Source organism: Amblyomma mixtum, chromosome 8 (assembly GCF_055824585.1).
Source record: "Amblyomma mixtum isolate Tamu chromosome 8, ASM5582458v1, whole genome shotgun sequence".
In the NCBI taxonomy this organism is placed as follows: domain Eukaryota; kingdom Metazoa; phylum Arthropoda; class Arachnida; order Ixodida; family Ixodidae; genus Amblyomma; species Amblyomma mixtum.
In genome coordinates, this window is record NC_143019.1 from 42,918,131 (window position 1) to 42,934,867 (window position 16,737).

Here is a 16,737-nt window from a genome sequence, read left to right on the forward strand (position 1 = left end):
CTTATCATTCATTGCTTGAACATTAAGGTCTTCCACCTCAGTTAAAGCCGAATATCTGTTCTGCAACGATGTCCTGAATTCGGCTACTTTCCCCCTAGCCGTTAACTCGTTAATGGGCTTCCGCTTCACTAATTTCTTCTGTCCCCTGTTGAAGTCTAGGCTCATACTCAGTATGAGCGTTTCAATGAAAGCCCGTTTCTATAGTAACATGAAATTGCTATTCCTAGCTTTCTCAAATCATTGACGCTAAAAGCCACTTTTTAGAAATATTTCGCTCTTCCAAAGAACAACGCTCCACTAATGGGTATATTCGTTCCATACAACAGCAGTGGAAAGTGTGGCGAAATTTTTCTAGCACGTACAGCCTTAGTCAAAAGTTTGGAGCCCGGGGGATTTTCTTTTTAGCCACACTGTGCCGTTCTTTACGGATCTCTAGCACTCCAAATTTCCTGAAAATGAGAAGATTTCCGGTACTGCCTCCTGCAATAGGTAGGACTTCCATGAATGCTCCTGGAGTCCCAATATAAAGCTTAGAAGTGAACCCCCTGGGCTCTAAACTTTTAACGAAGACTGCACCTCTGTAATAAAAGGTAGAGGGATATCGAATTTAACATCCCCAGCTGCGCGTGGCCTCTGAGAGACGCCGCAGTGGAGGGCTTCTGATGAATATCGACCACTGACGGTTCTGACCATTGACGGCACTAACATCGCACAGCACACGGGCGTTTGTGCATTCAGTCTCTACTGAAATACGACCGTCCATAGCTGCCATCGCTGCGGTTCCTTCGCAACAGAATACTGCACAATCACCGGGCAATTCAACTTACCGTTAATTTCCTCAGCACGACAAGAGATAAGTATACAGTCGACTGGAGAGTTTTATTCAGTTCTTGTTTTCTGAAAAATAAACAAAAAAATATGCGTTCGCCCATACAAACGTTCTCACCACTGTTCCTCAGTTCAGGCGAAATAAAAAAAAAGGAGACCGTGCGACAGTTTTTAGCTGTGCCTTTTGCTTCAACTGCCACAGGCACCGTCGTCTTCGTGCAGGACAACGCGCGCTTGTGTTACACTCGGCGAAGTCTGCTTTCTTCCGACCCGTACAGCGCGTCAATGTCACGCTGGTAGAAGCTCTGCAGCGGCTTCCTTCGGACCTTGTACGTGGGCGTCACAAGCCCGGTGTCCGGCTTCCACTCTTCGACGCACAGCTTCACCTTTAGGGGTACCTCTGTCTTCTGCAGTTCGCTGGCTCGCGCGTACGCAATGATCGACTCTTCAGCGGCCTTCGCCACTTCCGCGTCCTCGCACAGTTCTTTGAGCGTGGCACCGCCCTCACGGCCCAGTTCTTTGGCTACTCGCTGCAGCTGCTTCAGGTTGGGTGCAACGAGCGCGACGAGGTACGTGTGCAGGGAGTTGCCGTACGCGCACACGTTGTCCACCAGCGGACAGGTCTTGACCACCGACTCGACGCGTCCCAGCGAGATGTACTCGCCGTACTGAAGCTTGACGAGGTCCTTCTTGCGGTCGACGATCTTGAGCGTGCCGTCGGGGAAGATTTCGCCTATGTCGCCCGTGTAGAACCAGCGGATGCCGCTTTCCTCGCGATACGACTCCCGGGTCAGCTCTTCGTTCTTGAAGTAGCCCTTGGAAATGCACTCGCCACCAACGACAATCTCGCCGCGAGGGTTGGGCTTGTCCGATGTGTGGTAGTTGCCCTCTGGCCAGTCGACCAGCCGTATGTAGCAGCCTGGAAGCGGGGCTCCCACGCGTTCAGCACTCACGTCCTCCGCATTCATGATGGTCGCTGCGCCGCAAGTTTCGGTCAGGCCGTAACCTTCCAGGACCTTGCAGCCGAGGCAGGCCTTTACGAAGCGGCGCGTGTGACCCGACAGCGGCGCCGAGCCACAGGCCAGGACCTTGACGTTGTTGCCCAGAAGCATGCGGACGTGCTTGAAGACCAGAAGGTTCAAAAGAGGAGTGTCGAAGCCGAGGTCGAGCCAGAAGTTCTTGTACTGGACGGCGTAGTCGAACAGGGTCTTGAAGAAGGGTCCCTTCGAAGCGGCGACATCGTTGACTCCCTTGCGAATACGATCCACAATGAGCGGCACGCAAACGACCAGGGTAGGTTTGATGAGGGTCAGGTCTCCAGAGCACCCCTTGGCCACAGCGGTGGAGTTGTCGGTGAGGGTCAGCGGTGAGGAGTAGCCGATGCGCACCCCGGAGCAGAAGAGCAGCGCTTCGGCAGACAGCTCGAGCATGTGCGCGAGCGGCAGGTACGCGATGTAGGCGTCCTGGGGGGTGGTGAGCTTGAGCTGCTCAAACACGACGCCAAAGCCGTTCATGGCTGCGATAAGGTTTCTGTGCGACGCCACGACGCCCTTGGGTACTCCCGAAGAGCCGCTCGTGAACATGACGATGGCCACGTCGTCAGGCGTGGGCGGGGAATTTTCAACCTCACAGTCAGCGCCCCGTTCCTCGAGGCTGGAAAATGGAATGACCTGCGACAAGAGAAGAGGGTTGTCCGTTTACTTCATCATCATCAGCCTGACTACGCCCACTGCAGGGCAGAGACCTCTCCCATGTCTCTCCAATTAACCCTCTCCTTTGCCAGTTTCGGCCACCGTATCCTCGCAAACTTCTTAATCTCATTCGCCCATCTAACTTTCTGCCACCCCTTGTTACGCTTGCCTTCTCTTGGTATACACTCCGTTACCCTTAAAGACCAGCGGTTAACTTGCCTTCACATGCCCTGCCCAAACCCATTTCTTCCTTTGCTTACTAAGATATAATTCAGCTTGAGATGTTAAAGGAACGCGAGACTTCGTGACCAGCTACGTGGGTACTGTTGAACTCAGCGTACCCGCTGTACGCCTCGGAAGCTTAATGGCGTTTCTTGATAATAAAGGCAATCTAATAGGAACTAACTATATGGAAAAAAAAAATTACGCAGGGCACTTAAGACTACTTACGTGCTTTGAATGCGAAAGCATTGTTTTCAATTCATTTTAATTTCTTTTCTATTTTTTATTTGTTAATTTTTTTCTCTTCCTTTCTAATGACACACCTACCAATTAGCATGCATTCTTAAGGGAACGCATATACCAGGTTCACCTTTGTTCACCAAGAAGCAATGCGGTTTTGTGGCTTATTGGTTGCGTACTCGCCTCGCATTCTTAAAGTCGTGGGTTCAATTCCCTGCACCTTCGGAAGATATTTCATCTTTCTTTGATACCACTGTGACGTCATCTGGGATTTTTTGGACTACTTCTGCGGTCAACGCCAGGCTTTGTTGCTGTTTGTTGTGCTTCACACAAGATGCACGGCGCATTGGGTAGCTGCCAGCGGCTCGGCCAGGAGGAAATATGAGGGCTACATGGGAACAAGAACTGCTTTCGTGTCGCTTGTGCTGCAGGTGTTTCCCCTGGACTTTTGACTCTAAAGAGCTCACAAGACTACGTGAGGGCGCTTCTACAGTTCTAACAATCTACAACGATCCGTCGACTCAAGTCCCCGGAGATTTAAATGAAGAAAACACGTGACATTTAACGACCACGTACTCTTCTCTCATGTGTCTTCGTTCTATAAGTATCCTGCGAGATTTGGCCATATATCGGCGTCGGCATCTAACTTTCACTGACAATCTGGTTTTGTAGCGTTGTGTGTGCCGTAATTGAACTCCTAATCACGGACCGCATAAAGTTGTAATGTTGAAAATTAAGTTTTCTTATATCACTTTTGCTAGCATTCAGCTTAACTATCCACATGACAGCTGTACTGACCTACTGATCGCTCGTCACATGACAGCCAGCTGCGTCGCCTGCAGCGGTCGAGCCGCACCGGTTGCGAGTGGATGGTATAGGCATATACTGGACAATACGTTGATCGGTTTGTCGCGTAGGTACGAAAAGCTTGAGCTCCCTGACATCTCAATTACGTATTATGAACGGTATCACTGTCAAAAAAGTGACTGCAGGAGGAGTGAAGGATATACAGTTGAACCTCGTTGTAACTTTGTTACAACCTCGTTGTAACGACTGTCAAAAAAGTGACTGCAGGAGGAGTGAAGGATATACAGTTGAACCTCGTTGTAACTTTGTTACAACCTCGTTGTAACGACTGTCAAAAAAGTGACTGCAGGAGGAGTGAAGGATATACAGTTGAACCTCGTTGTAACTTCGTTACAACGTTGTAACGAAGTTACAACGAGGTTCAACTGTATATCCTTCACTCCTCCTGCAGTAACTTTTTTGAAAGTGTACCGTTCATAATACGTAAGAGAGATGTCAGGGAGCTCAAGCTTTCCGTACGGTTCGTCGCGGATATACGGAAAGCTATGTATGTACACTGTCAAAAAAGTGACTGCAGGAGGAGTGAAGGATATTCAGTTGAACCTCGTTGTAACGAAGTTACAACGAAGTTAACTGGGCCACTTGTAGCATCCGGCGAAATAAGTTCCGGAGCGGCGAGGATAAGAGTTCATCTCACTTTCAAGAGATTCGGAACACTCTAAATGCATAGCGAACCACATAGTACGGCCCAGAAATAAAACTCTAGGGCTGTAGCTTTACCTTTGACTAACAGATATAGTTTGCTTTTCAGTCGTATAGTGCATCACTTACTCCATCCCCCAAGATATGAAGAAGACTGCGGAATTGTGCAAGCTATACGAAATTCGTTCTCGATTGCGATCTCAGCTTTCGCCTGATGAATCACAGGCTGGCGCATGATTCAGCGCACATATGATATTAATTGTTTCGGCTTTCGTGAGTGCGCTGATCTCTCTCTTGTGCAAGGTCGAGTGCACAACCAAAACTGCTGCAGGGATTACATATTGGAGCTGTGGGGATTCGGACAATTTATACGGGCAATTTTATACTTCTATTCTGAACACAAATTAATCCATATTCTGTCAATTATATCCTCTTCACGCTTATAACTATCCTTCACCAATTTTCATAAACAAAAAGATGCAAGAAAAGACATGAGAGGTTTCATGCATGCGTTGACTAAGTGTCTGATGAGCAAACACAACAAAAACTGTCGTAATCTGTGTAGCTACGATACACAGTCTATAGTGCATTTTCCGTAGTTACGTTCGCTAAATACACTACGCGTACACTTGTAACCACAGACCGAAACCTTGCTGCCGCGGTGGCTCAGTGGTTATGACGCTTGGCTGCTGACCCGAAAGACGCGGGTTCGGTACCGGCCACTGCGGTCGAATTTCGATGCAGGCGAAATTCGAGATGCGCGTGTACTGTGCGATGTACACGCGCAAAGAACCCCATAAAGAACCCCAGGTGGTCGAACTTTCCCGAGCCCTTCATAACGGCGTCCCCCATAGCCTGAGTCGCTTTGGTACGGTAAACCTCACTAAACCAAACCAAGCCAAACCAAATCATCAGACCGAAACCAATCGCTGCTAACGCACCGCCAGTATTTACCATTCCTCGAACGACTCACGACGCACGTGCGCTAACATAACAAAAATAAAATAAAATACGGGAGCCTTATCAGATACACCCATTCGTGCGCCCGCAGAACTTTTTTACTCCACGGCAACAAACACACTTTTTTATCCGTAACCACTGGCGCCAAGCATCGCCCTTGCTACATAAGCAACGGCAGTGCACTTGCCTATAGAACTTCTATCTTTCTTTAACTGCGAAGATAATTTTAGACAGCTCTCTGGATATTTTTAGACAGCTTTAGACAGCTCTAGTCAGTACGGACGTCAGCATTCATGAAGCTACAGTGTGCAGACATCCTCACCGCCTGCAAACAATCAAATGAGGACCTGGGAGTAGCTGTAATATACTAACCTGAGGCCCGTGGGCCAAAGGCGCAGGCGGCTTGGCAGTGGAATTCTCCATGTAGACAATGTGCGTCAACGACGGCATCTTGTGAACAACTTTCAGCACCCGTGGCAGTAGGTCCGACGAGGTGATCAGGTGCGTCACTTCTGTCACATTGACGGCGCTCACTATCCCGTCGTCGCTGAGCGTCGCATACAGTGTCACTAACGGTATGTTGGTGCGGAAACAGGCTTGCGCCGTCAGGAACCATTCCACGCGGGTCTCGGCCAAGATGACCAACTGCTGGCGCGGCTTGGCGCCTATGGACAGCAGGCCACGTGCAGTGAGGTCGATCTTGCGGTCCACCTCTTCGAAAGTGAGCCACTGGTAGTCTCCCAAGATGAGCTTCTTGAAGACCTTGCCGCTCTTCTGCTTCTCTTCGGTACGCCCAAGCACTTGTCGGATTCCCAGCGCAGGCCGCTTAGGGTACAAGCGGATGGCCCTTCGGGCCGCTTGGTCCAGGGTGTGGATGCCTTTCAGGCTGTCGAGCTCCTGGTTATTCACAAGCCGGTAGGGAGACGACGGGTCGCCATCGACGATGGGTTTAGCGTAGCAGGCTCTTTTTCGTATCCAATACACCCACGGCTTCTGAAGCAGGAAGTACACCGGAAGTGTGACGACGTCGTAGACGGTGCCAATGACCTTGATGAGGCCCAGCACGGTTTGTATCGCAACGGGAAGCATGGCGACAGTAGACTTTTGCACCAATCACAGGACAGCTTCGGCACAGTTCTGTACAAGTCCTTGCAAGTCGTGGCACAAATTAGCCGTGTGGCTTGGGCTATCTTATTTGCGGAAGCTGCCGCGTTAGCCAAAGGAACGCCGTCTCGACACTAAACTTCCAGGTCAGGTGGACGGAGGACACTATTCAATCGCAGCCACTAGAGAACAGTAATCCTGTGTTCATCGAGGCAAGCGTCAGCTTACTTGTCTTCCTCGTCCCTTCAAGCAATAGTTGCGTCTTTTTGGCGAATCTTGCGCGCAGCGTTTCGCACGGATGAGCAATAACGTCAGCCCTGCGCTAATCTCACCGGCAGTCGAGTGCGATTCTTCACATTATCTCGGAGTGGGTTTGGCGTGACGAAATTGCGGGAACCTAGGTCAACGCATCCGCACTTGCGTTCTGCTTGTCTTGGCGGATTGCCCAGCGGCGGGCATGCCTCTCTCGCTGGAGCCTCTAGGTCCGATCTCTTCTTCCTGGGCCTTTGTCTTCACTCCTGTAATAGAGTACGTACATCACACGAGTGCCATTGAAAACGTGCTAACGGAATGAGCTCAACGGGCATCTGTCTGTAAGAAACTTTTTGTGCTTGAGTTTCTCACTTACTTTCATCGCAGTACAACTGGGGTAAATGCTGGTACTAATAGTGCATGACGCATTTTTTTTAAAAGCAAAAGCACTCATACGCTCAGCTCACCAATACTGACTGAGAATTTTGTCATCGTACGTACGTTATTTCGTTCGATCTTGTGCCGTTGCCTAGCAACCCGAGTTACTACTCGAGCCTACCCAAGTTACTCGGGTAAGCTTGGGTAAGTTAGGAGAATAGCGCCGGCTGCGCGAGAGGTTGCTAGAGAAGAGCAACATATGTCGCACAACCGTTACCGGTGGCTGTGATAGCAGCAGCCACCTGGAAATGCAGTAGAGCATCGCTTAACCACTGCACCACTGCGCTGGTAGCGGTATGAGGACACGGCGCCATCTATGAACGTTAAGTAGAGACTAATTCTGCATACGTGGGCATTACCCACTAATGATACGATGTCATGCCCTAAAGGCGGAGCTTAAGTATCACCTTCAATTGAAGAATGAACACCTGCCTTCCCACGCCTACTCGGTTCAACTACGTTGAACCCCTACAATTTTTTTTTCAGCTAGACTACGCACCTTCGCAAAGTTCTTGCGCCTGAAATGCTGACGGTTCTTTCTGACATAACAACATTACGCTCACTCGCCAGCGCTGCTTTTGCAGACCTCATTCATCGAACCCATGTACCCTTCTACTCGAGAACCGTGCCTCCGAACGGGCGAGAAAGTGCAGCCGTGCGGTGATCTCACCCCGCGTCTCACAGGAAGACGTCTACCTAGCCAAGAAAGGAAACATATGCGCATGCATGGCAGCTTTTCTTCTCTGATTAGGTCGACAGGAAAAATGCCCCCGGCACACGGGGAGATAGGCGTTGCATAGAGAGGCGATGTCCTCAAGAATAAACATCGCGAGCTAGCTCTTTTCCTCTTTCGCAATTACATCGACGAGAAACTGTCAAGAAGCGGAAAGTCGGGTCCTGCGCGGCGGACAACGGCAGGAAAACAGGAAAAACACGCGTCAATGCGAATAGGAGGCAAGGACGCCAAGGGCCATCGTAGCAACCGTAAGCAAGACTAAGAGTGCTTTACATGCGATGCAATATCATATGCAAGAAAACTCAACGTGTTCATCGTAAAGCAATTGAAGTCGTCAGGCTTAGCTTCTCGAGAAACATTGGCTCTGACAAACTCCGCTCACTCTTGAAGGACACGTACAGTACGGTCCACTGTTAAATGGAACATGCGATCGCGTGGCCGCCGCGCTTTGCGAAGCGCTGCCAAAATAAAATGTAAAAGGCAGGAGACGAGGCAACACTGGCAAAATGGCTCTATCTAACTTACGGAAGCTATTGTATCAGCACGACAGCCGCAGCTGGATAGCTAGTAACGATGGTGGAAGTTTTGCCGTGGCAGGGTGGTAGGAAAGGCATGACAGACAGCATGGAAACATAGAAATCATAACAGAATGCAAATAAATGGGCTAAGCTTAAGCTAGACTACGTAATCGCGAAACTCAGTGAGACCAGATGCAAACACTGTCAACCTTTCTTCAATCTCTGGGCATTTTGCTCCTTGTTTGACCCTTTCCTCCATGGTACAGTCCAAGAGTCCATATACTCTAAGATTGCCACAGTGCTTTTCTCTCATAGCGAAAGCTCTACTTCACGACCAAAGCTGCAAAAGCCGGGCCATTGATGAAGCCTTTACCTTGACCTTAAATAAGTAAATAAATAAAATAAACATTGCTGCAACTGGGCTTCGAATCAGTCGCGGCGCGAACAGATAACTTCGTGGGCCACTGCACGAGAGCACTGTGCTATCGCCGCAGTCGATCACGCCTCGTATTAAACTGCAACACACTCTCGCGCTGTGCATTGCACATCGTCGTCTTCATCCACTACTATCTGTGGCGCGAACAGATAAGATCAGCTTAACCTCGATCGGAGCTTAACCGGAGTCTAATATCGTCGCCAGACCTGCCGATCACCCAGGAAAGCAAAACCATGAGCCAGTCAGGTTAAACACAAGCTTTCGCACGTCTGTCCGTTTTAACTACGTGAAAACCCTACCATTTCATTTCACCTCAGAAAAAGCTAGTGCATGCACAAGAATTCGTTCGCGCTGAAGAAACACACGTGGTCGGCGTTATTCTGGTGCCCTCTACTACGGTATTTCGAATGACCCTCTGTGCAGCTTTGGCGTATAAAAATCCATTAATTTTAGAAATACAAAAGTTGTTACTAATTTTCCAAAACCAACAGAACGAGAAAATGGAACAAAGAAGAGAATTGGCATACCAAGAGCAGACGGACATTAGCGCTTCATATGCTCTTCTCTATGCCTCTGTCCTTGTGCTATTAGATTAAGAGATGTCTTACTAACTGAACAGTTTACACTGCTCAGTTACTCCCTTATTACAAATCTAATCCAGCTTAGGGGATTCCCCTAAACATTTGACCAGTACTGTTCCCATTTCGAGTTATTGATCAATACTCTTTCACTCTTTCACCCTACCATAAGCTTGCCGTCCCGGTTAGTTCAGCTGATAGAGCGACTGCTCCGGTGACGCGGTGGTCCCGGGTTCGAACCCCGAACCAGGACGAATTTTTCTTTAACTACGAAGCTTCCGAGAAAGCTGTAGGGAGTTCCTCTGTAGCCGTATGGCTGCGCTCGGGTGGACGCCAATGAGTAATTACTCTCTTACTACTTCTCAATATATATGATCCGCCACGGTGGTTTACTTTCTATGGCCTTCGGCTGCTCATTCTGGGGATCCCAGTCGCGGTGACCGCATTTCGTAGGGGGCTAAATGTATAAGGCGCACATATGCAGTGCACGTTTAAGAACCTCAGGAGGTCGAAATAATCCGCATATCTCCACTATGCCGTATTTCACACATTTGGGACGTAAAACTCACCTACTCAGTAGAGAATTTTAGTATAGGGTGACCCTATCGGTTAGGGGCATAGAGGAATAGCCGGGCGCCAGTGCGCAGGCGCAGGGCATAACTCCCCTCCGGTTATGGCCACCCGATAGTGTCACCCTATTTTAAAAATCCCTAGTATCAAAAGTGGAAATACCGTACCTGCGACGCTGGCAGCGGCTTAGTTACGCAAGAGCCAGAGAGAGCTACAGCAGCGCCGCCAGATCGAAAGGGGGGAAGTGAGCCGAGTGCCGCCCAAGAAGGAATAAATGGCGCGTGCCGTCCGCGCGACCACTTGGCTCGTAAACAGCCATTATAAACGGGCGCCGAAGCCGGCTGAGCGCGTGGCACGACGACGAACTGCCCACCCCCCTCACATCTATTTCGAGCAAGCGTGTCCGCATCGTTACGCCAGCGACGCAGCAGCAGCGGCAGGGCTCTCGCTCGCTTTCCCAGCTCTGGCCCCTCCGGCCCGTATCAGTTGCGCAAGGAAAGAAACGAAAAACAAGAGAGGACTTCCCTTTCCGACCTTGGAGGGCGACGGAAGCGGACACAAAGGCGCGCGCGTGCTGCTCCAACCCGCCGCTGCCGACGACGACTCGTCGCGCCCGAAGACGAGCCCGCGGCGACGACCTTCGATCAGTCACGTGACAGCACTGGTCAGCGCAACGACGCGATTGCGGGTGCGCTGCAACTTTCCGGTAACGCTGAAATAGTTCTGGCAGAGCGAGTCCGTGCAGGTACCGGTTTCACCCGCACTTTGCAGCGAGCCTTAATTTTCGGTGTCAGTATTGTTTTATCAGCGCCACGTTAATGAAGAGTAGCGAACGGCTGCACCTGCGCTGAACATGTCAAAGAGAAGGAATCATGGCGTCTGCTAGACGTACGTAGGCGTAGTATAGTGTGCGTCGTGTTTCTATCTCTCAGGTGCGGCAGCGCAGAGAATATATATATATATATATATATATACATATATAAATGCGTGTGTGTGTGTGTGGTTTGGTTTATGGGGGTTTAACGACCCAAAGGAACTCAGACTATGAGGGACTATATATATATATATATATATATATATATATAGGGTGAAATTGGGCGAAAGGACAGCCTCTGTCCGAAACGTCGACTCGCAATCAATGTTTACCGAAATGAAGCGTTTCCCACTCTTCGTTTTCAAAACACGCCTTATGGTCGAGGTTTTGAACCAATGCGTGATTTTTCGTAGCCGTGCTATCATAATTTTCAGTATACGGTGCACACCCGGTATGTAGTCCACAGGGCAATATTTTGGCTGAAACATTTTCATTGATTTTTTCTGTCCGCATAGAATCTTATTCGACGCTTCATGCTGTATTGGGAGATATTGGAAAGAAAATACTGTATATTCCGCACCTATACATAGCCCGCAAAGGACAAAATTGGAACTTCTATGAACATATATATCCTGCGGACTGTAGACCAGACTGTACGGCAGTACGCGGCGCTCGCATCGGATACAAACACCACTAAATCGGCTGTTTTTCTCCAGCTTCGGTCAGAAGAGTGTGCGAACAGATAGCGCCCGATAGATTGCCAGTATACGTCACGGCATAGAAGTCGCGCGATGGTGCTACTCTCATGACTTCCTTCTGCTACGGTTCACAGATAAAAGAGTTCCAGATTACTGCTAATCTTCTTGCTAGAGCGCGATGTTTCTCTGCTGTAACCTACTGACATTTGATTTATTGATTTGATTTATTGGGGTGCTTCTGCTTTCCTGTTTTTTTTTTCTTGTCATCAACTTCACAACTGCTTCAAAATCGACCACGCAGAAGTTATGTAACCTTTCACTGCAGTGCCCATTTTTTCTTTTGGTGACAAACTAACCGGTACAGCCTTCAGTATAAGACCGATCGGGGCCTTCAGAATTTCCAGGTGTTTTTTTCAAATTCTACGCAATTTCGTTTCAATTTTTTTTCCAAACTCTTTCTGAAAAAGAAAACCGAGTTTAGCAATACTGGCCCGTGTCAATGGAAAACAACAAACGATACACGACTGCTAGTGGATATATTCTTCTGCTTTTCTAATCAATTATCTTTAAGCGATAACATATTCAGTAATATTCTAAATTGATCAACACCACAAAATAAATAAATGAATTAAAAAAAAATCCCCTGTGCCCCTTGGTTTCTGTGGCTGTTGGCTTCTGTCATATATATTGTTGTGTCCCCATATTGCTTTTGTGTGTGCGCCCCTCCTAACGACCACTCGCATTCCCCTCCTAACGACAGTTCGCATCCTCCTCCTAACGACCACTCAATCCTCCTCCTAACGACAGTTGCCCCTCGTCGCACGCTGTCGCCAGAGGCCCCCCCACGGTGCGCCCCCGCACCCTCCTCCTGTTCTGGGAAGCCACTCCCTCCCGTGGACGCTTCTCCCCTCCCTCTTTTCTTCGGGCGGCCAGTTCGGCTCCTGCCTCGGTCGACGCTGGTCGCACCCTCATCGGCTTTAAATAAACGAAGTCTTAAAGTACCGTGTGCGTCTTTCGCTGCATTCAACACAGCGACCGGACACGACAGTGGCGACGAGAAAGTGGATTCGACCCGCGCTACGCAACGCTATTGACAAGCCATGGCTACGCGAGGGTTTCCCAATCAGATACCAGAGTTCAACGGCTCATCGTGGTCATCGTGGGTTGGACGCCTTCAGTTCTACTTTGAAGCTAACAACATCACAGACCCAGCCTTGAAGAGGGCCAACCTGCTGACGCTGTGCGGGGAGCAGACCTACGATACTGTCTGCGCCCTTATTCAGCCAAGCACACCAGCGGCAGTGTCTTACGACGACATCGTAAAAGCGCTGCAAAAGCACTACGACCCAAGGCCATCCGAGGTCTACAGCCGGGCTCGCTTCCAACGACGAGATCAACTGGGAGGAGAAACTGTGAGCGCCTACGTAGCCGCGCTCAAGAAGCTCGCTGCCGACTGCAATTTTGGAACGCTGTCGACAACAGCTACCGGGCAGGAGGGAGACTCAGCTTCTTCTGCTAACACCACCATGCTTCCCTTGGACGTGATGTTACGCGACAGATTTGTGTGCGGACTGAGTGACGAGTCACTGCAGCAGCGCCTGTTCGCTGAGAAGGACCTCACATTCAGCAAAGCTTACGACATCGCCGTTCGAGCGGAGAGCGCCGGTCACCAGCAGAGAGGGATTCGCCGGAACACCGAGTCGGTACACCAGACAAGCAACCAGGTGCGCAAGCCTTCTGTTGTTGTAAAATCGGTCAAAAAGGCACAACGCTGCTGGCGGTGTGACGACCAACACAACCCCCAGGGATGTCGATTCCAGTCAGCCACGTGTAATTTTTGCCACAAGCGAGGGCATATCGAAAGAGCATGCATTACGAAACGGAGACTTGCCAAGATAAAGTCACCTTCCCAGCCTAATCACAGCGTCAACGCCTCAGAGAATACGCCGCTATCTGATCTCCATGGAACAACATCAGCAACACCATCTGTGTTGTACGACCTGAACACCATGAATCTCGGCACGCGACCGAAGATTTTTACAGAAGTAAGCGTACATCACCAGCTGATTAAGTTCGAGGTGGACTCCGGCGCAGCCTGTACTCTGATCAGTGAGGACACGTTCCGAACTTCATGGCCATCTGACGCACCCGCCCTGCAACAAGACGACACGCACCTGCGAACGTGGTCAGGACAGAATCTGCCACTATTGGGCTCTGCCAACGTGCAGGTTAACTACAACGGCCAGACCCATACGCTACCTCTGCTTGTTGTGAAGGGCACAGGATCAAGCCTTCTAGGGAGAAACTGGTTTTCTCCACTAGGCGTGATGATATGCGGCATACACCAGACGCCGAGCCAGAACATGGTTGAGCAACTGCAAGAGAAATACGAAAGAGTATTCTCGGAAGAGATTCCAGGAAACGAAGGGCCCCCGGTCACACTGGAGTTGTTGGACAACGCGCAACCCAAATTTCTGAAGGCCAGGCCGGTGCCGTTTGCTCTCCGAGATTCAGTTGAAAAAGAGTTGGACAAACTGGAGCAGCAAGGTGTCATCGAGCCGACGCAGCATTCCATCAAACTCTCAGCGTACGACTACGCTCTGGTCTACCGCAATGGGAGTAAACATCAAATCGCCGATGCGCTAAGCCGTCTGCCACTAGACGCAACTGTTGACGAACCATTTCCACCAGGAGACGTTCTGATGTTCGAAGCACTGCCAGAACCTCCGCTTACAGCAGGCACAGTTGCAGCATCTACGCAGAAGTGCGCAGCTCTCCGGCTAGTTTACACAGCTGTTCAACAAGGCAACGTGCATAAACTCAAAGGGGACAACTTCGACGCTTACCGCAGGCGAGCTACAGAGTTGAGCACCCATCGCGGCTGCATCATATTTGGGTCCCGAGTTGTGATGCCGAGAGAACTACGCGCACAAGCTATGTCTCTCATCCACGCCGGACATCGGGGCATCGTTGCAATGAAAAAGTGTGCCAGAAGCTACATGTGGTGGCCTGGCATTGACAACGACATCGAAACAGTGGTGCGAGAATGCAAGCCTTGCCAGAGCAGCCGGAGCGCCCCGCCGAAAGCTCCTGTCCCAGAATGGGAAAAGCCAGACACACCATGGCACACACTGCACATTGATTTTGCAGGACCAATTGAGGGCTGCACTTTCCTTGTGGTCGTAGATGCCTACACAAAGTGGCTTGAGATAAGGCAAATGGGACAGACGACTTCGGCAGCAGTCATTGACAACCTCCGATCACTATTTGCAACGTTCGGCCTGCCGCGCAAGGTAGTGTCGGACAACGGAACACCGTTTGTGTCTGCGGAGATCCTCAAGTTTTATCGCGACAACGGGATCTCATCAGTTACATCGGCCCCCTACCACCCAGCGACAAACGGACAAGCCGAGCGCTACGTAGCCGAGCTAAAACGCGCCCTTGAAAGAGATCAGACAGGCTCGCTGCAGCGCCGCCTTGCGCGCTTTCTCTTCAAGCAGCACACGACGGTTCAGAGCACAACAGGCGAGACCCCCTCGAAAATGATGTTCGAGCGTGAAATGCGAACCCAGCTCACAGCCATCCTCCCCGAGCCAAAGGCAGAGACGTTCCGGGAAGAAAAAGCAATTCCGCGCTGCGGCACGCTTAATGAGGGGCAGCGCGTCCTCGCCCGACAGTTTCTGAAAAAGCCACGCTGGGAGGAAGCTACAATTGTCAGACGCATAGGCCTGCGCTCTTGGCTCGTCAACATACATGGCACAGTAGCACGCCGACATCTCAACCAGCTGCGTAGATTTACGACGCCGTCTGAGAGCTGTCCGCCAGCGGAGAGAACACGTGCACCATTTTCCCACATAGCCTGGCACATCTTCCCGGAAGAAGAGACTTCGCCCAGGACAGACCTAGGAGACACAGCGAACAACAGCCAGCCTACAAGTGTTTCTCCCCCGAGCGCACAAAGCCAGCGCGCCTCCACGCGTGAGCGCCGACCCCCTGCACGATACCAGGCAACTTTCTAAGGGGGAAGGAAGTGTTGTGTCCCCATATTGCTTTTGTGTGTGCGCCCCCTCCTAACGACCACTCGCATTCCCCTCCTAACGACAGTTCGCATCCTCCTCCTAACGACCACTCAATCCTCCTCCTAACGACAGTTGCCCCTCGTCGCACGCTGTCGCCAGAGGCCCCCCCACGGTGCGCCCCCGCACCCTCCTCCTGTTCTGGGAAGCCACTCCCTCCCGTGGACGCTTCTCCCCTCCCTCCTTTCTTCGGGCGGCCAGTTCGGCTCCTGCCTCGGTCGACGCTGGTCGCACCCTCATCGGCTTTAAATAAACGAAGTCTTAAAGTACCGTGTGCGTCTTTCGCTGCATTCAACACAGCGACCGGACACGACATATATATATATATATATATATATATATATATATATATATATCCATCCTGTATTGTGTCGTTTTTCCCTCATCTTTCACCTCCACAACATGCACCAACTCGGTTATCTGTCAGCCATTTTAAAATATCCAGGCTATCCTAATCTAATCTAAACGGACCTTCATAAGCCTGCAGTTGCCTTTAGTGTGAAAGAAACCTAATACAACGCGTCTTCTCTCTAGAGAAAGTAGCACACTCTTAGCGAGAAAACAAAGGGTAGCCTAATGCAAAACTGCACCAAAGATACACCACTGGAATAAAGCAGCAGGAAGTTCCTCTGCATTGTCGTGTTCGTCATGTCTTGCGGCTCCATGTTTGCCGGCTTTCTCTCATCTGCTTTCCAGACAGACTACTTACAACAGCACGATAACTTTGAACAACAGAGTCACAGGCGAAAAATCAGGCGTCATTGACCTCTAAAAGATACCTTAATTAACTGTTCAGTGCCACTGACGGACGAGGCTAAGAGAACAGATGAAACAATGTCCTATTCCTCCCTCCACTTTACCATCCCACTCCTCTACATTGCGTCGTACACAAATCAATGCCGCTTCCCTGTAACACATTTGCAGCTACGTATGAAATTTCGATGGCCTAAATCACATCGATAGAGGTTATTTTACATGCTTACTACTTACTTTCGTCGAGTGATTTTCGATTGAACATCAAGGAAAGTCAACAATGGATATGTACTTCTAAGTGCCGAAATCTCATT

At 50.1% G+C, this 16,737-nt stretch overlaps 1 protein-coding gene across 1 annotated transcript in view; it reads right to left on the reverse strand.

Moving 5' to 3' along the window:
* Nucleotides 1-860: 860 nt before the first annotated feature.
* Nucleotides 861-16,737, reverse strand: part of LOC149332255 (long-chain-fatty-acid--CoA ligase 4-like) — a 39,119-nt gene continuing 23,242 nt past the window's right edge. The window contains exons 2-3 of the mRNA XM_089557171.1: nucleotides 5,823-7,072; nucleotides 861-2,498 (exon numbers count right to left, since the gene is read on the reverse strand). Coding sequence (XP_089413297.1) covers nucleotides 1,068-2,498; nucleotides 5,823-6,539 — 2,148 coding nt within the window. The 5' untranslated portion in view covers nucleotides 6,540-7,072 and the 3' untranslated portion in view covers nucleotides 861-1,067. The remainder of the gene's footprint in view (nucleotides 2,499-5,822; nucleotides 7,073-16,737) is intronic.